This window comes from Somniosus microcephalus, unplaced genomic scaffold (genome assembly GCF_052327205.1).
Source record: "Somniosus microcephalus isolate GS21.2 unplaced genomic scaffold, FLI_Smic_1.0 unresolved_chr1, whole genome shotgun sequence".
NCBI lineage: Eukaryota > Metazoa > Chordata > Chondrichthyes > Squaliformes > Somniosidae > Somniosus > Somniosus microcephalus.
In genome coordinates, this window is record NW_028225179.1 from 44,141,176 (window position 1) to 44,164,790 (window position 23,615).

Sequence of the window (23,615 nt, forward strand, 5' to 3'; positions counted from 1 at the left end):
GTGACTGGCCAAAGAACCAGAGGCGACATGAGGAAAAACTTTTTTACGCAGCGAGGGGTAGGATTTGGAATGCACTGCCCGAAAGGGTGGGGGCTAGCGATTCAATAATAACCTTCAAAAGGGTGGTGGATAGATACTTGAAGGAGGAAAAATTGCAGGGATATGGGGAAAGAGCGGGGGGAGTGGGATTAATTGGATTGCTCTTCAAAAAAACCAGCACAGGCACGATGGGCTGAATGGCCTCCTTCTGTGCTGTACTGTACTCTGGTAAGAGGGTTGGTAACCACAGGACAGGCATTTAAGATAATTGGCAAAAGAACCGGGGGGGGGGGGGGGGGGGGGGGGGAGGGAGGAGATGAGGAGATTTAACGCGGCGGGTTGTTGTGATCTGGAATGCGCTACCTGAAAGGGCGGCGTAAGCAGGACAGGTAGATAAGGTGGTTAAGAAGGCATATGGGATACTTGCCTTCATTAGCCGAGGCATAGAATATAAGAGCAGGGAGGTTATGATGGTGTACAAAATGCTAGTTAGGCCACAGCTGGAATACTGTGTACAGTTCTGGTCGCCACACTATAGGAGGGATGTGATTGCATTGGAGAGGGTGCAGAGGAGATTCACCAGGATGTTACCTGGGATGGAGCGCTTCAGCTATGAAGAGAGACTGGACAGGCTGGGGTTGTTTTCCTTAGAGCAGAGAAGGCTGAGGGGGGACCTGATTGAGGTGTACAAAATTATGAGGGGCGTAGATAGAAAGGAACTTTTCCCCTTAGTAGAGGGGTCAATAACCAGGGGGCATAGTTTCAAGGTAAGGGGCAGGAGGTTTAGTGGGGATTTGAGGAAAAACTTTTTCACCCAGAGGGTGGTTGGAATCTGGAACTCACTGCCTGAAAGGGTGGTAGAGGCAGGAACCCTCACAACATTCAAGAAGCATTTAGATGTGCACTTGAAACCCCATAGCATACAAGGCTATGGACCAAGTGCCGGAAAATGGGATTAGAATAGACAGGGCTTGATGGCCGGCGTGGACATGATGGGCCGAAGGGTCTCTTTCTGTGCTGTATAACTCTAAGCAGATTCAATACTAACTTTCAATTAACCGGATAAAGAGCCAGCACAGGCACGTTGGGCCAAATCTTCTCCTTCTTAGGCAGTCCCTCGGAACCGAGGATGACTTGCTTCCACATTGAAAATGAGTTCGCAGGTGACTGATGACTCCAATGCGGGACCTACAGTCTCTGTCACAGGTGGGGCAGACGGTGGTTGAAGGGGCGGGTGGGTGGGGTGCTTGGGTTGACGTGCGCTCCTTGCGCTTGGCTTCCGCTTGCTCCCGGCGAAGCGACTCGAGATGTTAGGCGCCTTCCCGGATGCTTCTCCTCCACTTTGTGCGGTCTTGGGCCAGGGATTCCCAGGTGTCGGAGGGGATGTTACACTTTTTCAAGGAGGCTTCGAGGGTGTCCTTGAAGCGTTTCCTCTGTCCACCTGGGGCTCTCTTGCAATGTCGGAGCTCCGAGTAGAGCGCTTGTTTTGGGAGTCTCGTATCGGGCATGCGGACAATGTGACCCATCCATCGGAGCTGATTGAGCGTGGTCAAAGCTTCGATGCTGGGGATGTTGGCCTGAGCGAGAACACTGAAGTTGGTGTGCCTATCCTGCCAATGGATTTGCAGGATCTTGTGGAGGCAGCGTTGGTGGTACCTCTCCAGTGCTATGAGGTGCCTGCTGTACATGATCCATGTCTCTGAGGCATACAGCAAGGCGGGTATCACTGCTGCTCTGTAGATCATGAGCTTAATGCCGGGTTTGAGGTCCTGGTCTTCAAACACTCTTCCTCAGGCGACCGAAGGCTGCACTGGCACACTGAAGGCGGTGTTGGACTTCGTCATCGACGTCTGCCCTTGTTGACAGTAGGCTCCCCAGGTATGGAAAGTGGCCCACGTTGTCCAAGGCCTTGTCGTGGATTTTGATAATCGGGGGGCAGTACTGTGTGGCGGGGGCAGATTGGTTGAGGACCTTTGTCTTACGGATGTTTAGTGTAAGGCCCATGCTCTCGTACGCTTCGGTGAAGGTGTTGATGATGGTTTGGAGTTCGACCTCCGAGTGAGCGCAGACGCAAGTGTCGTCTGCATACTGTAATTCGACGACAGAGGTTGGGACGACCTTGGATCTGGACTGGAGGCGACGGAGGTTGAACAGTTTCCCGTTTGTTCTGTAAATTAGCTCCACTCCAGTGGGGAGCTTACTGAGGGCGAGATGGAACATTGCAGCAAGGAAGATTGAGAAGAGCGTTGGTGCGATGACACAGCCTTGCTTGACCCCAGTTCGTACGTGAATTGGGTCTGTGGTGGAACCGTTGGTCAAGATCACGGCTTGCATGTCGTGAAGCAGGCGGAGGATGGTGACAAACATTTGAGGGCAGCCGAATTTGAGGAGGACACTCCATAATCCCTCACGGTTGACAGTGTCGAAGGACTTTGTGAGATCAAAGAAGGCCATGTACAGCGGTTGGTGCTGTTCCCTGCATTTCCCTTGTATTTGACGTGCGGTGAAGATCATGTCCCTGGTGTCCCTTAGTGGGCGGAATCCGCATTGCGATTCTGGCTTGCTTCTGTGCTGCAAGATTCTGCGATTTATCTGCACCGATGCTTAAGAGGTGAAAGTCTCCGTCTGTGAGCCGCACAGACCAGGAACCGGTCAGGATCTTATCCCTGCTCGCACTCCCTGGTGAGTTAACATGTGCTCAGCCCCCCTTCCCCAGGATAGGGTTCAGCAGAAATAAAAAAACCTGCCAAAGCTTCTGCTTCTGATCCAGTGACCGCGGGGGCAGGAAGGGAGCCGGCTCAGGCAGTGCCGCCCCTGCAGTCGAATAGCCCGTCACCGTTCGCCGTCTTAATGCATGCACCTTGATGCGTCGGTCGTGGCTCAGTTGGCAGCACTTCTTGCCCGAGTCAGAAGGTTGTGGGTTCAAGTCCCACTGCAGAGACTTGAGCACATAATCTAGGCTGACACTCCAGTGCAGTACTGAGGGAGCGCTGCACTGTCGGAGGTGCCGTCTTTCTGATGAGACGTTAAAACCGAGGCACCGTCTGCCCTCTCAGGTGGACTTAAAGATCCCATGGCAACATTTCGAAGAAGAGCGGGGGCGTTATCCCTGGTGTGCTGGCCAATATTTATCCCTCAATCAACATCACTAAAAACAGATTATCTGGTCATCGTCACATTGCTGTTTGTGGGAGTTTGCTGAACGCAAACTGGCTGCCATGTTTCCTACATTACAAAAGTGATCACACACGACACACAAGTGCCAAGCAATGACCATCTCCAACAAGCGAGAGTCTAACCACTGCCCCTTGACATTCAACTGCATTACCATCGCCAAATTCCCCCCCAAATCAACATCCTGGGGGGGTCACCATTGACCAGAAACTTAACTGGACCAGCCACATAAATACTGTGGCAACAAGAGCAGGTCAGAGACTGGGTATTCTGCAGTGAGTGTCTCACCTCCTGAGTCCCCAAAGCCTTTCCACCATCTACAAGGCACAAGTCAGGAGTGTGATGGAATACTCTCCACTTGCCTGGATGAGTGCAGCTCCAACAACACTCAAGAAGCTCGACGCCATCCAGGACAAAGCAGCCCACTTGATTGGCACCCCCTCCACCACCGGCGTACATTGGCTGCAGTGTGTACCATCTACAAGATGCACTACAGCAACTCGCCGAGACTTCTTCGACAGCACCTCCCAAACCCGCGACCTCTTCCACCTAGAAGGACAAGGGCAGCAGGCGCATGGGAACACCACCACCTCTAAGTCCCACACCATCCTGACTTAGAAGTATATCGCCGATCCTTCATCGTCGCTGGGTCAAAATCCTTGAACTCCCTCCCTAACAACACTGTGGGTGTCCCTTCACTACATGGACTACAGCGGTTCAAGGCGGCGGCTCACCACCACCTTCTCGAGGCTAACTAGGGATGGGCAATAAATGCTGGCTTAGCCAACGACGCCCAGCTCCCATGTACGAATCAAAACAAAACCACTTCAAAAGTACTTAAGTGGCAATAAGGCGCTTCGGGACGTCCTGAGGTTGAGAAAGGCGCTATAGAAATGCAAGTCTTTCTTGAACGACCAAGCCAATCGGGGGGAGGGGGAAAGAGAAGGTGGGGCGGCGCGATGGAGAGAGAGGAGGTGGGGAGGGTAAACCGAGAGAACGGGTAAAAGACAAGGGGAGGAGGAAGAGCGAGCCATTTACCTTCTCCGCTGCGCTGTCGATTGCCGACTGGTTGTAGAAGGAGCTGACAGCCTTGGACCGCTCCTTGGTCACCTCGTGGTGGTGCAGGTGGTGGTAGTGGTCGCTGGCCGAGGTGGATCTCCACCTGGCGGGGGAAGAGGCAAAAGCGAGGGAGGCCTCGTGCCTCCACCCTCTGCCCCCCCTTCCTGCCACCTTTATCATCATCATCATCCCAGTGGAGCCAGCACCCAATTCTGCAATTTATCAATATTGCAAAGAGCAACTATTCCTTTGAAAGGTGACCTTTCTGGCAAAGTAAATTACCCTCGAGGCTTAATTCTTCCATGCTACCCTCAGAGGGTCTGGGCCTCATTGCCTTTAAGCCTTTTTAAAAAAAAACGCACAGAAAACAAAGCAAGAGCTAGCTGTAATTGGGCAAGAGCGCCATTTTGGTTGACCTATTTTTTTTGTCCCTCTCCTAGTTTGTTCCCCAGGAGAAGTCTCTCCCCGACGTAAGGCGTGCGTCGTGACGTTAGGCGTGCGCAGGGCGTGGCCAAAAAAAGAGACGTCGACCAATCGCCTTTGGCCGAGTCTGAATATCAATAAGCGATGACGTCAGCGCGCCGCCTTGGGGCTGGGAGAAGCCACGCCTCTTCGCGCCTCCCAAGGCGCGCATGCGCGCCGCCGTCCGCCACAACCAACTGTCATGGCGGCGGTGGCCCAAACGCAGACGGTGATCGGCGTCGTCAAGACGGAAGAAATGGAGACGGAGGGAGAGGAGGCGGCGGCGCCCCCCGAAGTTTTTCGCAACGGGATGAAGCCGAGCGGGGGTGGGGGTACGGGCCCCGCGCTGTTGGTTGAAGTCAAGCGGGAGCCCGGACTCGACGAGCCGCCGCCTCAGCAGCGTCGCGGCTCGGAGCGGCCGCCGACGCCGCCCCCCAGCGGCACTAGTCGGCACTGCAACAACAACACCATCACCAACAACAACAACAACAACACCTACAACAACAACCGCACCCCCACCACCAACAACAACACTAACACCAGGGAGCAAGAGGTGACGGTGGAGATCGGGGAGACTTACCTGTGCAGGAGGGCGGACAACACCTGGCGTAAGCACCTTGGGGAGAGATTCCACCCCCGGCAATTTTTGTAGACATCAACAAGAAAGAATTGCATCTCTATAGCTGGTGTGTGATTTGGAGGGGAACTTGGAGGTGGTGGTGTTCCCAGGCGCCTGCTGCCCTTGTCCTTCTAGGCGGAAGAGGTCGCAGGTTTGGGAGGTGCTGCCGAAGAAGCCTTGGCGAGTTGCTGCAGTGCATCTTGTAGATGGTACACACTGCAGCCACGGTGCGCCGGTGGTGGAGGGAGTGAATGTTTAAGGTGGTGGATGGGGTGCCGATCAAGCGGGCGGCTTTGTCCTGGGTGGTGTCGAGCTTGTGTGTTGTTGGAGCTGCACTCATCCAGGCAAGTGGAGAGTATTCCATCACACTCCTTACTTGTGCCTTGTAGATGGTGGAAAGGCTTTGGGGAGTCAGGAGGTGAGACACTCGCTGCAGAATACCCAGCCTCTGACCTGCTCTTGCTCCCACAGTATTTATGTGGCTGGTCCAGTTAAGTTTCTGGTCAATGGTGACCCCCAGGATGTTGATGGTGGGGGATTCGGCGATGGTAATGCCATTGAATATCATGGGGAGGTGGTTAGACTCTCACTTGTTGGAGATAGTCATTGCCTGGCACTTCTGTGGCACGAATGTTACCTGCAACTTATCAGCCCAAGCCTGAACGCCGTCCAGGTCTTGTCGCACGCGGGCATGGACTGCTTCATTATCTGAGGAGTTGTGAATGGCACTGAACACTGTGCAGTCATCAGCGAACATGTTGATGTTGATGAGGGATAAATATTGGCCCCAGGACACCGGGGAGAACTCTTCCCCCCCTGCTCTTCTTCGAAATAGTGCCATGGGATCTTTTACATCCAACCTGAGAGAGCAGACGGGGCCTCGGTTTAACGTCTCATCTGAAAGACGGCACCTCCGACAGTGCAGCGCTCCCTCGGCACTGCACTGGCGTGTCAGCCTAGATTTTTGTGCTCGAGTCCCTGGAGTGGGACGTGAACCCATAACGCGCTTTCCTGCCATGCTCTATCTTGCTACCCAGACTTTAAGTTACGAGGAGAGACGACACAAATGATTCGCTAGAATTCAGAAGGTTAAGGGGTGATGTGATCGAAGTTTTCGAGATATTAAGGGGAGCTGTAGGCAGCGTAGATGAAAGCATAAAATTACAAAGGGATATCGATAGATTAAGTGAATGGGCAAAACTGTGGCAAATGGATTTCAATGTAGGCAAATGTGAGGTCACCCACTTTGGACCTAAAAAGGATAGAACAGGGTACTTTCTAAATGGTGAAAGGCTAAAAACAGTGGAGGGCCAAAGAGACTTAGGGGTCCAGGTACATAGATCATTAAAATGTCACGGGACAGGTACAGAAAATAATCAGAAAGGCTAATGGAATGCTGGCCTTTATATCTAAAATACAAGGGGGTTGAAGTCATACTACAGCTATACAAAGCCCTGGTTAGAAACATAGAAGATAGGAGCAGGAGTAGGCCATTCGGCCCCTCGAGCCTGCTCCGCCATTCAATGCGATCATGGCTGATCATCCAAATTCAGTACCCTGTCCCTGCTTTCTCCCCATATCCCTTGATCCCTTTAGCCTTAAATATATCTAACTCCTTTCTTGAATATATTTAATGAATTGGCCTCTACTGCCTTCTGTGGTAGAGAAGTCCACAGGTTCACCACTCTCTGGGTGAAGAAATTCCTCCTCATCTCTGTCCTAAATGGCTTACCCCTTATCCTTAGACTGTGACCCCTGGTTCTGGACTCCCCCGCCATCGGGAACATCCTTCCTGTGTCTAGTCTGTCTAGTCCTGTTAGAATTTTATAAGTTTCAATGAGTTAGACCACGCCTGGAGTACAGTGAGCAGTTCTGGGCACCACACCTTAGGAAGGATATATTGGCCTTGGAGGGAGTGCAGCGTAGGTTTATCAGAATGATACCTGGACTCCGAGGGTTAAGATACGAGGAGAGATTACACAAACTAGGGTTGTATTTCCTGGAATTTAGAAGGTTAAGGGATGATCTGATCGAAGTTTTCAAGAGGGTAGATAGAGAGAAGCTATTTCCGCTGGTCGGGGAGTCCAGGACTAGGGGGGCAGTCTAAAAATTAGAGCCAGACCTTTCAGGAGTGAAATTAGGAAACACTTCTTCACACAAAGGGTGGTAGAAGTTTGGAACTCTCTTCCGCAAACGGCAATTGATGCGAGATCAATTAATTTTAAATCTGAGACTGATAGCTTTTTGTTAACCAAAGAATATTCAGGGATATGGGCCAAAGGTGGGTATATGGAGTTGGGTATGAATGGCGGAACAGGCTCGAGGGGCTGAATGGCCTCCTCCTGTTCCGATGCTGCTATCGTATGATTCCGAAGGAAATAGACATTCGCTGGCGGAGAGTTGGGCTATTTGCCCAACTACTGCCCAGCGAATGCCCACCAGACGCTCGGGCCTGGGCCCACCAGACGCTCGGGCCTGGGCCCACCAGACGCTCGGGCCTGGGCCCACCAGACGCTCGGGCCTGGGCCCACCAGACGCTCGGGCCTGGCCCAGCAGACGCTCGGGCCTGGGCCCACCAGACGCTCGGGCCTGGGCCCAGCAGACGCTCGGGCCTGGCCCACCAGACGCTCGAGCCTGGTAAAAGCAGGCGTATGGCCTCCTTGTACCAGCGTAAGGGTTTAGATAGATATTAAAATACAATTTGTAAAAGCATTTAAATGTTCAAAAACCTTTAAAATTACTTTAGGTTGTTTTTGGCCCCTTTTTCAAAAAATTTGATTTTTTTGTTGTTGTAAATGTTTAATTAAATTGTCTTTCAATTCATTTTAAACGTGACGATTTATTTTTATTGAGGTTATGTGAAAGTGGTTTTTTATGTGATTCCTATTGGGCCAGAAATTCGGGTCGGGGGCTTCCTGCGGGTGCAAGCCCCTGACCTGCACTTACCTAGCGCGCCGGCTGTTGAGCTGTGGACCCGCGTGGGATTCCGATCCTGGGCCTGCTCCAACTGCCGGCGCGCAGTGCTTGCGTATCCCAGGGGTGCAGTTAGTTCGAAGCGTCCCCTGGGATCACGTGGGCCATGGAGAGCCAATGGTAGCAGGGAATCTCTATTCATAAATTTGACAGGAAGAGCTGTCAAACCTATAAATACTATTCAGCCCCAAAACATAACTAAAACTTCAAATAAAAATGTTTAAAATCACATTTTTAAAATAACTATAAATTACATAAAATAACTTTTAAACAATAATTTAAATTTTTGAAAAAATTAATTAGTTTCTAACGGGGCTAAAAATAAACGTACCTTTCTTTAAAGTATTTAAAAATAATAAACCTGTGGAAAAAATGTTTTAATTTTACTTAATTCACCACTTACCTTGTTAAAAGCAGGCCTTGCGACTGCTTTTTAAAAGCATAACTGCTGGAGACTTACCCTCCCGGAGAAACCTGGAAAAAACCGGAAAGTTCCAGGCGTATGCGCTGCCTCTCCAGCGCACGCGTTCGACCTGTGAACCCCTTCCTTTAAGGGAACGGAAGTTCCGGTTTCCCACGCATGCGCAGTGCATGCACGAAACCAGCACTTTCGTTGGGCCTACGCATGAGTACCCAGCGCGTACTCACCCGTGGAGACCCGAAGTTCTGGCCCATTATGTATCAAGCCACAACTAACCCCACTCTCTCTCCATAGCCCTGTATCTTGCTCTACTTTCAAATATGTATCAGCTTTTCCCGCTGAAAGATGTAACGGTCTCTGTCTCGACACTCTCTTAAACCATCCTGTGCTCCCACAACCCTCTGACTTGAGCTGTGGGTCAGTGGGGAGCACGCTCACCTCTGTTGCTGTTGTAAAAGGTTGCAATCGAAACGCAAGACCTTTCTTTCGTTCCCGGGCCACGTCTTGTTGCCAGTCTTCAACAACTTGTATTTATACTGCACCTTTAACGTCGTAAAATCGATGGAATCTGGAACAGTACCCATGGATTGGAGGGTAGCTAATGTAACCCCACTATTCAAAAAAGGTGGTAGAGAGAAAACAGGGAATTACAGACCGGTAAGCCTGACATCGGTAGTGGGGAAAATGCTAGAGTCCATTATAAAAGATGTAATAGCAGAGCACTTGGAAAACAGTGACAGGATCAGACAAAGTCAACATAGATTTACAAAGGGTAAATTGTGCTTGACTAATCTACTGGAATTTTTTGAGGATGTAACTGGTAAAATAGATAAGGGCGAACCAGTGGATGTGGTGTATTTGGACTTTCAGAAGGCTTTCGATAAGGTCCCGCATAAGAGATTAGCGTGTAAAGTTAAGGCACATGGGATTGGGGGCAAGGTACTGACTTGGATAGAGAACTGGTTGGCAGACAGAAAGCAAAGTGTTGGAATAAACGGGTCTTTTTCCGAGTGGCAGGCAGTGACTAGTGGGGTACCGCAGGGATCGGTCCTTGGACCCCAGCTGTTCACAATATATATTAATGATCTAGACGAGGGAACTAGATGTAATATCTCCAAATTTGCAGACAACACAAAGCTGGGTGGGCGTGTGTGCTGTGAGGAGGATGCCGAGAAACTCCAGGATGATTTGGACAGGTTGGGTGATTGGGCAGAAGCATAGCAGATGCAATATAACGTGGATAAATGTGAGGTTATCCACTTTGGTAGCAAAAACAGGAAGGCAGATTATTATCTGAATGGCAATAGATTGGGAGAAGGGGAAGTGCAGAGAGACCTGGGTGTCCTTGTGCACCAGTCGCTGAAGGTAAGCATGCAGGTGCAGCAGGCGGTTAAGAAGGCAAATGGTATGTTGGCCTTCGTAGCGAGAGGGTTCGAGTAGAGGAACAAGGATGTCTTGCTGCAGTTGTACAGGGCCTTGGCGAGACCACTCCTTGAGTATTGTGTGCAGTTTTGGTCGCCTTATCTGAGGAAGGATGTTCTTGCCATGGAGGGAGCGCAGCGAAGATTCACCAGGCTGATACCTGGGATGGCAGGAATGACGTATGAGGAGAGATTGTGTCGATTGGGCTTATAATCACTGGAGTTTAGAAGAATGAGAGGGGATCTCATTGAAACTTATAAAATTCTAACAGGACTAGACAGACTAGATGCAGGAAGGATGTTCCCGATGGCGGGGGAGTCCAGAACCAGGGGTCACAATCTAAGGATAAGGGGTAGGCCATTTAGGACAGAGATAAGGAGGAATTTCTTCACCCAGAGAGTGGTGAACCTGTGGAATTCTCTCCCACAGAAGGCAGTAGAGGCCAATTCATTAAATATATTCAAGAAGGAGTTAGATATATTTCTTAAGGCTAAAGGGATCAAGGGATATGGGGAGAAGGCAGGGACAGGGTACTGAGTGTGGATGATCAGCCATGATCTCATTGAATGGCGGAGCAGGCTCGAGGGGCCGAATGGCCGACTCCTGCTCCTATCTTCTATGTTTTCTATGTATGTAAAGCTTCACAGGAGCATTCTCGGGCAAAATTTGGCACTGTATTCGCTGCTCACGATGCGGTCTCCTCTACACTGGGGAGACCAAACGCAGATTGGGTGACCGCTTTGCGGAACACCTCCGTTCAGTCCGTAAGGGTGACCCCGAGCTTCCGGTCACCTGTCACTTTAATTCTCCGCTCCATTCCCACTCGGACCTCTCCGTCCTTGGCCTCTTACACTGTTCCAATGAAGCTCAAGGTAAGCTCGAGGAACAGCACCTCGTCTTTCGATTAGGCACTCTACAGCCGTCTGGACTCAACATCGAGTTCAACAATTTCAGACCATAACCTCTGCCCCCATTTTTCAGGCTGTATGATTTTGCCATCCCCACTTCCCCGCCTCCTACCTCAGCACAGAATGTTCCTTCAGCTCCTCCCTCCCCTCCCTGTCTCCGCACCTGCTTAATATCTGTTACATCTCCAGCTTTTTCCGGTTCTGACGAAGGGTCCCAGACCTGAAACGTTAACTCTGTTTCTCTCTCTCTCCATGGACGCTGCCCCTGGCCTGCTGAGTGCTTCCAGCATTTTCCTGTTGTTATTTAAAATTTGGCACCTGATTGGTGAAAACCTACCTCTTTCACCAAGTGTTTGGTCACCTCTTCGAATGTCTCCTTCTTTGGCTCGGTGTCGGCTTTTGCCTGATTTACACTCCCGTGAAGCGCCTTCGTGGGATCATCGAACGATACAGCACAGAAGGAGGCCATTCGGCCCATCGTGCCTGTGCCGGCTCTTTGGCCGAGCTCTCCAATTAGTGTCCCTCCCCACCCCCGCCCCGCCGCTCTTTCCCCATAGCCCTGTAATTTTTTTCCCCTTCAAGTTTTTATCCAATTCTCCTTTGAGTCCGCTTCCACCACCCTTTCAGGCATTCCAGATCACAACAACTCGCTGTCTAAGAAAATGTTTCCTCATCTCCCCCTCTGGTTCTTTGGCCAATCACCTTCAATCTGTGTCCTCTGGTTACCGACCCTCCCGCCACTGGAAACAGTTTCTCCTTATTTACTATCAAAACCGTTCGTGATTTTGAACACCTCTATCAAATCTCCCCTTAACCTTCTCTACTCTAAGGAGAACAATCCCAGCTTCTCCAGTCTCTCCACATCACTGAAGCCCCTCATCCCTGGTACCATTCTGGTCAATCTCCCCTTAACCTTCTCTGCTCTAAGGAGAACAACCCCAGCTTCTCCAGTCTCTCCACATCACTGAAGTCCCTCATCCCTGGTACCATTCTGGTCAATCTCACCTTAACCTTCTCTGCTCTAAGGAGAACAACCCCAGCTTCTCCAGTCTATCCACGTAACGGAAGTCCCTCATCCCTGGTGCCATTCTGGTCAATCTCCCCTTAACCTTTTCTGCTCTAAGGAGAACAATCCCAGCTTCTCCAGTCTCTCCACATCACTGAAGTCCCTCATCCCCGGTACCATTCTGGTCAATCTCACCTTAACCTTCTCTGCTCTAAGGAGAACAACCCCAGCTTCTCCAGTCTATCCACGTAACTGAAGTCCCTCATCCCTGGTACCATTCTGGTCAATCTCCCCTTAACCTTCTCTGCTCTAAGGAGAACAACCCCAGCTTCTCCACATAACTGAAGTCCCTCATCCCTGGTGCCATTCTGGTCAATCTCCCCTTAACCTTCTCTGCTCTAAGGAGAACAACCCCAGCTTCTCCAGTCTCTCCACATCACTGAAGTCCCTCATCCCCGGTACCATTCCAGTAAATTTCTTCTGCACCCTCTCCAGAGCCTTGACATCCTTCCTAAAGTGCGATGCCCAGAATTGGACACAATACTCCAGCTGGGGTCCAACCAGTGTTTTAAGAACATAAGAATTAGGAGCAGGAGTAGGCCATACGACCCCTCGAGCCTGCTCCACCATTCAATAAAGTTGATGGCTGATCTGATCTTGGACTCAACTCCACTTTTCCGCCTGTTCCCCATATCCCTTGATTCCCCTAGAGTCCAAAAATCTATCGATCTCTGTCTTGAATATACTCAACGACTGAGCCTCCACAGGGTAGAGAATTCCAAAGATTCACCACCCTCTGAGTGAAGACATTCCTCCTCATCTCAGTCCAAAATGGCCGACCCCTTTATTCTGAGACTGTGCCCCCTAGTTCTAGATTGCCCCACGAGGGGAAACATCCTCTCTGCATCTACCCTGTCCAGCCCCCTCAGTATCTTGTATGTTTCAATAAAATCACTTCCCATTCTTCTAAACTCCAATGAGTATAGGCCCAACCTGCTCAACCTTTCCTCATAAGACAACCCCTTCATCTCCGGAATCAACCTCGTGAACCTTCTCTGAACTGCCTCCAATGCAAGTATATCCCTCCTTAAATAAGGAGACCAAAACTGTACGCAGTACTCCAGGTGTGGTCTCACCAACGCCCTGTACAGTTGTAGCAGGACTTCCCTACTTTTATACTCCATTCCCTTTGCAATAAAGGCCAACACTCCATTTGCCTTCCTAATTACTTACTGTACTTACATGCTAACTTTTTGTGTTTCATGTACGAGGACCCCAGATCCCTCTGTTCCTCAGCATTCTGTAGTCTCCCTCCATATAAATAATATTTTGCTTTTCTATTCATACAGGGCTATGGGGAGAGAGCGGGGGTAGTAGGATTAGTTTGGGGATTGATACAGGGCTATGGGGAGAGAGCGGGGCAGTGGGATTAGTTTGTGGATTGATACAGTGTAATGGGGAGAGAGCGGGGCAGTGGGATTAGTTTGGGGATTGATACAGTGCTATGGGGAGAGAGCGGGGCAGTGGGATTAGTTTGGGGATTGATACAGGGCTATGGGGAGAGAGCGGGGCAGTGGGATTAGTTTGGGGATTGATACAGGGCTATGGGGAGAGTGCGGGGCAGTGGGATTAGTTTGGGGATTGATACAGGGCTATGGGGAGAGAGCGGGGCAGTGGGATTAGTTTGGGGATTGATACAGGGCTATGGGGAGAGCGGGGGTAGTAGGATTAGTTTGGGGATTGATACAGGGCTATAGGGAGAGAGCGGGGCAGTGGGATTAGTTTGGGGATTGATACAGGGCTATGGGGAGAGCGGGGGTAGTAGGATTAGTTTGGGGATTGATACATGGCTATGGGTAGAGAGTGGGGCAGTGGGATTAGTTTGGGGATTGATACAGGGCTATGGGGAGAGAGCGGGGCAGTGGGATTAGTTTGGGGATTGATACATGGCTATGGGGAGAGAGTGGGGCAGTGGGATTAGTTTGGGATTGATACAGGGCTGTGGGGAGAGAGCGGGGCAGTGTGATTAGTTTGGGGATTGATACATGGCTATGGGGAGAGAGTGGGGCAGTGGGATTAGTTTGGGGATTGATACAGGACAATGGGGAAAGAGCGGGGCAGCTGGATTAGTTTGGGGATTGATACAGGGCTATGGGGAGAGCGCGCGGCAGTGGGATTAGTTTGGGGATTGATACAGGGCTATGGGGAGAGCGGGGGTAGTAGGATTAGTTTGGGGATTGATATAGGGCTATGGGGAGAGAGCGGGGCAGTGGGATTAGTATGGGGATTGATACAGGGCTATGGGGAGAGAGCGAGGCAGTGGGATTAGTTTGGGGATTAATACAGGGCTATGGGGAGAGAGTGGGCAGTGGGATTAGTTTGGGGATTGATACAGTGCTATGGGGAGAGGGGTCAGTGGGATTAGTTTGGGGATTGATACATGGCTATGGGAAGAGAGCGGGGCAGTGGGATTAGTTTGGGCATTGATACAGGGCTATGGGGTGAGAGCAGGGCAGTGGGATTAGTTTGGGGATTGATACAGTGCTATGGGGAGAGGGCGGGTCAGTGGGATTAGTTTGGGGATTGATACAGGGCTATGGGGAGAGAGCGGGGCAGTGGGATTAGTTTGTGGGTTGATACAGGGCTATGGGGAGAGAGAGGGGCAGTGAGATTAGTTTGTGGGTTGATACAGGGCTATGCGGAGAGAGCGGGGCAGTGAGATTAGTTTGTGGGTTGATACAGGGCTATGGGAGGGAGCGGGACAGTGGGATTAGTTTGTGGATTGATACAGGGCTATGGGAAGAGAGCGGGGCAGTGGGATTAGTTTGGGGATTGATCTAGTGAAGAGTCGGCATGGGATGAGATGGGCTGAATGGCCTCCTCCTGTCCTGGAAACCTGCACGGTTCTGTGCAATTAACTGCTGCATTGTTACCGCCACACATTGCCTGACCTCCAGCTAACCTCATGCCATTTGAACTCTTGCAGACTCCGCAGAGGTGATCCAGTCGCGATTGAACGAGCAGGAGGGCCGGGAGGAGTTTTACGTGCATTACGTGGGCTGTGAGTACTCGCGCCGGCCGAGAAATGCGTCCGCCATCGCGAGCCTCTTTCATTTTCTCCTCCAACCACTCTTTACCTTCCTCCCCAACCCGCGCTGAGGGCCGTCCTACTGGCACCCGCCGGTGTCTCACCCGCTGAGCGTCGGCAGCATATTCAACCGTGTGAGGTGTCACCTGGTGTCCTCGCACCCGCACGTAGCGCCACGGAATCTGCGACTCGGTTTCTCTACTCCCTTCTCCCACCGAATTGAGGAGCTTTGGGGCAAATGACATCATCAGCTTACTAGGCCGGGGATGGAGCCTGGGCCTTTCCTTGCGTGTGTGTGAGCACCACACTAGGAGAGATTGGCAAACTCGACACTAGGCCGGGGTTGGTGCCTGGGTGTTGCCTGCCCTGTGTGTGTGGGGCTCAGTACCACACCGGGAGGGATCAGCAAACTCGACACTAGGCCGGGGTTGGTGCCTGGGTGGTACCTGCTGTGTGTGTGTGGGGCTCAGTACCACACCGGGAGAGATCAGCGAACTCGACACTATGCCGGGGTTGGAGCCTGGGCCTTGCCTGCTGTGTGTGGTTCAGTACCACACCGGGAGAGATCAGCGAACTCGACACTAGGCCGGGGTTGGAGCCTGGGTGTTGCCTGCCCTGTGTGTGTGGGGCTCAGTAACCACACTGGGAGAGATCAGCGAACTCAACACTAGGCCGGGGTTGGTGCCTGGGTGTTGCCTGCCCTGTGTGTGTGGGGCTCAGTAACCACACCGGGAGAGATCAGCGAACTCGACACTAGGCCAGGGTTGGTGCCTGGGTGTTGCCTGCCCTGTGTGTGTGGGGCTCAGTAACCACACCGGGAGAGATCAGCGAACTCGACACTAGGCCGGGTTTGGAGCCTGGGCATTGCCTGCTGTGTGTGTGTGTGGGGCTCAGTACCACACCGGGGGGGGATCAGCGAACTCGACACTAGGCCGGGGTTGGTGCCTGGGCCTTGCCTGCTGTGTGTGGGGCTCAGTACCACACCGGGAGGGATCAGCGAACTCGACACTAGGCCGGGGTTGGAGCCTGGGTGTTGCCTGCTGTGTGTGTGTGTGGGGCTCAGTACCACACCGGGAGGGATCAGCGAACTCGACACTAGGCCGGGGTTGGTGCCTGGGCCTTGCCTGCTGTGTGTGGGGCTCAGTACCACACCGGGAGGGATCAGCTAACTCGACACTAGGCCGGGGTTGGAGCCTGGGCCTTGCCTGCTGTGTGTGGGGCTCAGTACCACACCGGGAGGGATCAGCGAACTCGACACTAGGCCGGGGTTGGAGCCTGGGTGTTGCCTGCTGTGTGTGGTTCGGTACCACACCGGGAGGGATCAGCTAACTCGACACTAGGCCGGAGTTGGAGCCTGGGTGTTGCCTGCTGTGTGTGTGTGGGGCTCGGTACCACACCGGGAGGGATCAGCGAACTCGACACTAGGCCGGGGTTGGAGCCTGGGTGTTGCCTGCTGTGTGTGTGTGGGGCTCGGTACCACACCGGGAGGGATCAGCGAACTCGACACTTTGCCGGGGTTGGAGCCTAGGTGTTGCCTGCTGTGTGGGTCGGTACCACACTGGGAGGGATCAGCGAACTCGACACTAGGCCGGGGTTGGAGCCTGAGTGTTGCCTGCTGTGTGTGGGGCTCGGTACCACACCAGGAGGGATCAGCGAACTTGACACTAGGCCGGGGTTGGAGCCTGGGTGTTGCCTGCTGTGTGGGGCTCAGCACCATGCCGGGAGAGATCAGCGAACTCGACACTAGGCCGGGGTTGGAGCCTGGGTGTTGCCTGCTGTGTGTGTGTGTGTGTGTGTGTGTGTGTGTGTGTGTGTGTGTGTGTGTGTGTGTGTGTGTGTGTGTCTGGGGCTCAGTATCACACCGTTTATCCGACGTGTCTCGCGACGGAGGGAGGGAGACAGAGAGAGAGAGCGCGACGCTGTCTGAACGCCCCTCCGTCTATTTTCGCCACTTACAGTCAACCGGAGGCTGGACGAATGGGTAGACAAGAACCGCCTGGCCCTGACCAAGACGGTGAAGGAGGCGGTGCAGAAAACCAGCGACCAGTACATGAGCGAGCTCTCCGAGCAGCCGGAACGCAAAATCACCCGCAACCAGAAACGCAAGCATGATGAGATCAACCACATCCAGAAGGTAAGAGCGTCTGTGAAGGTGAAACAACCCCATCGCCACTCCGAGTTACATCGAGCGTACAGCACAGAAACTGAACATTCAGCCCAACAGGTCCATGCCAGTGTTTCTGCTCCATACGAGCCTCCTCCCACCCTACTTCATCTCACCCCATCAGCATATCCTTCGATTCCTTTCTCCCTCGTGTGTTTATCTAGCTTCCCCTTAAATGCATCGCTGCTATTCAGCTCAACCACTCCCTGTGGTAGCGAGTTCCACAACTTTGTGTAAAGAAGTTTCTCCTGAATTCCCTATTGGATTTATTGGTGACTATCTTATATTTATGGTCCCTAGTTCTCATCACCATCATCTTCTTCTCTACGTCTACTCTATCAGACCTTTCCATTGTCTTCAAGACCTCTATCGGGTCACCCCTCAGTCTTCTCTTTTCTAGAGAAAAGAGCCCCAGCCTGTTCCTCTCCGTTCTGGTGTCATCCTTGTGAATCTTTTTTGCACCTTCTCCAGTACCTCTATATCCTTTTTTTATAATATAGAGACCAGAACTGTGCACAGTGCTCCAAGTGTGGTCTAACCAAGGTATATGGAGATCTGTGCACAGTGCTCCAAGTGTGGTCTAACCAAGGTATATGGAGATCTGTGCACAGTGCTCCAAGTGTGGTCTAACCAACGTATATGGAGACCAGGACTGTACACAGTGCTCCAAGTGTGGTCTAACCAAGGTATATGGAGATCTGTGCACAGTGCTCCAAGTGTGGTCTAACCAAGGTATATGGAGATCTGTGCACAATGCTCCAAGTGTGGTCTAACCAAGGTATATGGAGATCTGTGCACAGTGCTCCAAGTGTGGTCTAACCAAGGTATATGGAGATCTGTGCACAATGCTCCAAGTGTGGTCTAACCAAGGTACATGGAGACCAGATCTGTGCACAGTGCTCCAAGTGTGGTCTAACCAAGGTATATGGAGACCAGAACTGTGCACAATGCTCCAAGTGTGGTCTAACCAAGGTATATGGAGATCTGTGCACAGTGCTCCAAGTGTGGTCTAACCAAGGTATATGGAGATCTGTGCACAATGCTCCAAGTGTGGTCTAACCAAGGTATATGGAGATCTGTGCACAGTGCTCCAAGTGTGGTCTAACCAAGGTATATGGAGATCTGTGCACAATGCTCCAAGTGTGGTCTAACCAAGGTATATGGAGATCTGTGCACAATGCTCCAAGTGTGGTCTAACCAAGGTACATGGAGACCAGATCTGTGCACAGTGCTCCAAATGTGGTCTAACCAAGGTACATGGAGACCAGAACTGTGCACAATGCTCCAAGTGTGGTCTAACCAAGGTATATGGAAACCAGAACTGTGCACAGTGCTCCAAGTGTGGTCTAACCAAGGTATATGGAGAACTATGCACAGTGTTCCAAGTGTGGTCTAACCAAGGTTGCTGCAGACCAGAACTGTGCACAGTGCTCCAGGTGTGGTCTAACCAAGGTATATGGAGACCAGAACTGTGCACAGTGCTGCAAGTGTGGTCTAACCAGACCGGAACTGTGCACAGTACCCCAAGTGTAGTCTAACCAGACCGGAACTGTGCACAGTACCCCAAGTGTGGCCTAACCAGACCAGAACTGTGCACAGTGCTCCAAGTGTGGTCTAACCAAGGTACATGGAGACCAGAACTGTGCACAATGCTCCAAGTGTGGTCTAACCAAGGTATATGGAAACCAGAACTGTACACAGTGCTCCAAGTGTGGTCTAACCAAGGTATATGGCGACCAGAACTGTACACAGTGCTCCAAGTGTGGTCTAACCAAGGTATATGGCGACCAGAACTGTGCACGGTGCTCCACGTGTGGTCTAACCAAGGTATATGGAGACCAGAACTGTGCACAGTGCTGCAAGTGTGGTCTAACCAAGGTATATGGAGACCAGAACTGTGCACAGTACTCCAAGTGTGGTCTAACCAAGGTACATGGAGACCAGAACTGTGCACAGTGCTCCAGGTGTGGTCTAACCAAGATATATGGAGACCAGAACTGTGCACAGTGCTCCAAGTGTGGTCTAACCAAGGTATATGGAGAACTATGCACAGTGTTCCAAGTGTGGTCTAACCAAGGTTGCTGCAGACCAGAACTGTGCACAGTGCTCCAGGTGTGGTCTAACCAAGGTATATGGAGACCAGAACTGTGCACAGTGCTGCAAGTGTGGTCTAACCAGACCGGAACTGTGCACAGTACCCCAAGTGTGGTCTAACCAGACCGGAACTGTGCACAGTACCCCAAGTGTGGCCTAACCAGACCAGAACTGTGCACAGTGCTCCAAGTGTGGTCTAACCAAGGTATATGGAGACCAGAACTGTGCACAGTGCTCCAAGTGTGGTCTAACCAGACCAGAACTGTGCACAGTGCTCCCAGTGTGGTCTAACCAGACCAGAACTGTGCACAGTGCTCCCAGTGTGGTCTAACCAGACCAGAACTGTGCACAGTGCTCCAAGTGTGGTCTAACCCGACCAGAACTGTGCACAGTGCTCCCAGTGTGGTCTAACCAGACCAGAACTGTGCACAGTGCTCCAAGTGTGGTCTAACCCGACCAGAACTGTGCACAGTGCTCCAAGTGTGGTCTAACCAGACCAGAACTGTGCACAGTGCTCCAAGTGTGGTCTAACCAGACCGGAACTGTGCACAGTACCCCAAGTGTGGTCTAACCAGACCGGAACTGTGCACAGTACCCCAAGTGTGGCCGAACCAGACCAGAACTGTGCACAGTGCTCCAAGTGTGGTCTAACCCGACCAGAACTGGGCACAGTGTTCCAGGTGTGTTTATTATTCATTCTCAGGATGTGGACATCACTGGCGAGGCTGGCATTTATTGCCAGTCGCTAGTTGCTCCTTGAGAAGATAACGGTGAGCCGCCAGCTTGGACCGCTGCAGTCCGTGTGGTGAAGGTGCGCCCACAGCGGTGTTAGGAACATGGGTACAGGAGGAGGCCATTCAGCCCCTCGAGCCTGTTCCGCCATTCAATTAAATCCATAACCTTTAATACCCTCGTCTCTCAAAAAGCTATCGATCTCAGTTTGGAAATTCCGAATTGCCCCCCAGCCTCACACCAACCAGTCATGGCTCACTCCCGCACCCGATAGGTCAATCCGCTCTTCGTGGTATTGTGGGTTGCTGGAGTTAGCCTCAGTACCCCAGCACCGCCGATCGGCTGAGCTTCCCGCCCAAGCAACCGTCCAGCGGCTCCCTTCTCGCCGGAGGGCAAGCACAATAGGGTTTAGCTTCGATACGCGACCCCCCCTCCCGCCGCCCCCATGGTCGAAAGTCTCGGTGGCGAGGGTCGCGGAGGGAAGGCGGCTGTGGGCGAGTGCGAAGCAGGAGGGGGTTGGGGAGGGAGGCAGGCAATCGAGGCGTCAATTGGCGCCTTGGATTCAGAACCCGGCCTGTCCAGGATCAGCTGGAGTGGGGTCAAGGCGCCCGGCAATGGAACTGTCGGAGGCAGCACCGTCCCGCCGGTAATACCCGGGAGCGCCGGATCAGTTGCTCCCAGTGAGTAAAAGGAAATGCTGAAGTGTGACGGGAAGTCGGTGTGACCGGCAAGATTGCCAGCAATACCGCCAGCTGATCTCTGTGGCGTTGCTGCTGGTGAGTGTAAGGGTTCGCTGAAGTGTGAGGCTAGTGTGTGGCAGGAAGTCAAGGAGCCGATGCCAGCCGACATTGTGCATTCATTCCTCTCTTCTTTTTCAGACGTATGCAGAGATGGACCCGACCACAGCGGCTCTGGAGAAGGAACACGAAGCGGTTAGTGGAGTTGCACCACTTTGAAATCTGTTAGATACACTGCCGGGACCCTCTGGCGTCGCAGTGCCGGGACCCCCCCCGTCATCGCAGTCTCGGGACCCTCTGGCGTCGCAGTGCCTGGACCCCCCCCCCCCCCAGACGTCGCAGTGCAGGGACCTCCCCTGACGTCGCACCGCGGGATGTATCGGAGGGAAAGGCCTTGCTGTCTAATTTGCTTTGTCCTGTTCTCTTTCCCCCCTCCCCACAGATCACCAAGGTGAAGTATGTGGATAAGATCCAGATTGGGAACTACGAGATCGATGCTTGGTACTTTTCGCCTTTTCCGGAAGATTACGGGAAGCAGCCCAAGCTCTGGGTGTGCGAGTACTGCCTCAAGTACATGAAGTTCGAGAAAACCTACCGCTTTCACCTGGTACGATCGCGGCCGACGGTCTCTGCCTGTAATACCGCGTGAGGGAAACCGAGGGACTGCGGGCGGGAGGGGGGTGGGGGGCATCCCCAGGGCCATGGTGTTCAGGGACGGGGACGGGGATGGGGCGGGGGGGACTGCTATCTGACCTCACGGACTCTTCCTCTCCCTCCTCCCTCGCAGGCCCAGTGCCAATGGCGGCAGCCCCCTGGGAAAGAGATCTACCGCAAGACCAACATCTCCGTGTACGAGGTGGACGGACGAGACCACAAGGTGAGACCGGGCTGATTGACTGTGGGAGGCGTAATCGGGGAGCATGTGGACACCCTGACATGAATCAGTCATTCATGAATGAAAGACTTATGAAATAATACTGAGCGGCCTGCGGGTGGCGCTGTCCAGGGAGAGTATAAATACTCAGGCATGGGCCCAGCTTGCGCAGGACATTCTTAACAGGAACTAGTGAAGGACACAACTAGACCTCCATGTAGTAAAACAGCTGTTTAAAGCTTTGTTTAACGCTTAGAACAAGTGCCTAGTAGTTTTCTTACGTCACCCCCGCTATCGCATTTCCAGTTCTCCGTGGGGTGCGGGGCGGAGAAACGAGGGCGGGCCTGCGACACGGTACACAAAACGCACGAAAATCACGAACACGCAAAGTGCTCCTGGTCGGGCCTGTCCCCGCACGGTGCGACAATACAGGCACCCCCAGCTCGGAGCCGTGTCCCAGCCTTGCTTCCGTGGGTAGCACTCTTGTCTCTGAGTCAGAAGCTAGTGGGATCAAGTCGCACTCCATAGACCCAAGCACAAAAATGTAGGCGGTCACTCCCAGTGATGTACTGAGGGAGCCTCTACTGCACTGTCAGAGGGTCAGTACTGAGGGAGCGCCGCACTGTCGGAGGGTCAGGACTGAGGGAGTGCCATACTGTCGGAGGGGCAGTACTGAGGGAGCGCTGCACTGTCGGAGGGACAGTACTGAGGGAGCGCTGCACTGCACTGTCGGAGGGACAGTACTGAGGGAGCGCTGCACTGTCGAGGGGCAGGACTGAGGGAGCGCTGCACTGTCGGAGGGACAGTACTGAGGGAGCGCTGCACTGTCGGAGGGACAGTACTGAGGGAGCGCTGCACTGTCGAGGGGCAGGACTGAGGGAGCGCTGCACTGTCGGAGGGACAGTACTGAGGGAGCGCTGCACTGTCGAGGGGCAGTACTGAGGGGGCGCTGCACTGTCAAGGGGCAGTACCGAGGGAGCGCTGCACTGTCGGAGGGGCAGTACTGAGGGAGCGCTGCACTGTCAAGGGGCAGTACTGAGGGAGCGCCGCACTGTCGGAGGGGCAGTAATGAGGAAGCGCCGCCCTGTCGGAGGGGCAGTACTGAGGGAGTGCTGCACTGTCGGAGGGGCAGTACTGAGGGAGCGCAGCACTGTCGGAGGTGCCGTCTTTGGGGATGAGACGTTAAACCCACGGGTCCCGCCTGCCCCCTCAGGTGGACGTAAAATCCCACAACACCATTTGAAGAAGAGCAAAGGTGCCTTGAGGCCACTATCTATCCCTCAACCAATATCACTTTTTTAAGAAAAAAAACATTATCTGTTTGTGGGAGCTTGCTGTGCACACTTTCCTAGATTACCGGACGGTTTGCACCTGGGCAGGGCCAGGACCAATGTCCTAGGGGGAGTGTTTACTAGTACTCTGGGGGAGGGTTTAGACTAAAATGGCAGGGGGTTGGGAACCTGAGCAGGGAGACAGAGGAAAGGGAAACAAGGATAAAAGCAAAAGATATGAAGGAGAAAAACAAAAGTGGCAGTCAGAGAAATCAACGGTTTAAATCAAACATGGCCACAGTAAATAATAATTCTAATAGATCTAAGAGCATTAAAAAAAACAAGCCTGAAGGCTTTGTGTCTTAATGCGAGGAGCATTCGTAATAAGGTGGATGAATTAGCTGCGCAAATAGAGGTAAACGAATATGATTTGATTGGGATTACGGAAACATGGCTCCAGGGTGGCCAAGGCTGGGAACTCAACATCCAGGGGTATTCAATATTCAGGAAAGATAGGCAAAAAGGAAAGGGAGGTGGGGTAGCATTGCTGGTTAAAGAAGGGATTAACACAA

General features: G+C 52.5%; 3 protein-coding genes across 6 annotated transcripts in view; 1 reads left to right on the top strand and 2 right to left on the bottom strand.

The window, feature by feature from the left end:
- LOC147094877 (branched-chain alpha-ketoacid dehydrogenase kinase-like) overlaps positions 1–4,865 on the bottom strand; it is a 49,730-nt gene extending 44,865 nt beyond the window's left edge. The window contains exon 1 of the mRNA XM_085974489.1: positions 4,252–4,865. Coding sequence (XP_085830615.1) covers positions 4,252–4,461 — 210 coding nt within the window. The 5' untranslated portion in view covers positions 4,462–4,865. The remainder of the gene's footprint in view (positions 1–4,251) is intronic.
- The window catches only part of LOC147094876 (F-box/LRR-repeat protein 19-like), a 319,790-nt gene that overhangs the window by 191,586 nt on the left and 104,589 nt on the right, over positions 1–23,615 (bottom strand). The gene's annotated exons all lie outside the window — the stretch shown is intronic.
- The window catches only part of kat8 (K(lysine) acetyltransferase 8), a 40,372-nt gene continuing 21,629 nt past the window's right edge, over positions 4,873–23,615 (top strand). Inside the window, exons 1-6 of one of the 2 annotated variants that reach the window (XM_085974488.1) lie at positions 4,873–5,342; positions 15,070–15,144; positions 17,130–17,305; positions 21,040–21,093; positions 21,341–21,505; positions 21,686–21,775. In XM_085974488.1, the coding sequence (XP_085830614.1) occupies positions 4,937–5,342; positions 15,070–15,144; positions 17,130–17,305; positions 21,040–21,093; positions 21,341–21,505; positions 21,686–21,775 (966 nt within the window). In that variant the 5' untranslated portion in view covers positions 4,873–4,936. The remainder of the gene's footprint in view (positions 5,343–15,069; positions 15,145–17,129; positions 17,306–21,039; positions 21,094–21,340; positions 21,506–21,685; positions 21,776–23,615) is intronic. The other variant, XM_085974487.1, reaches the window with a different exon arrangement.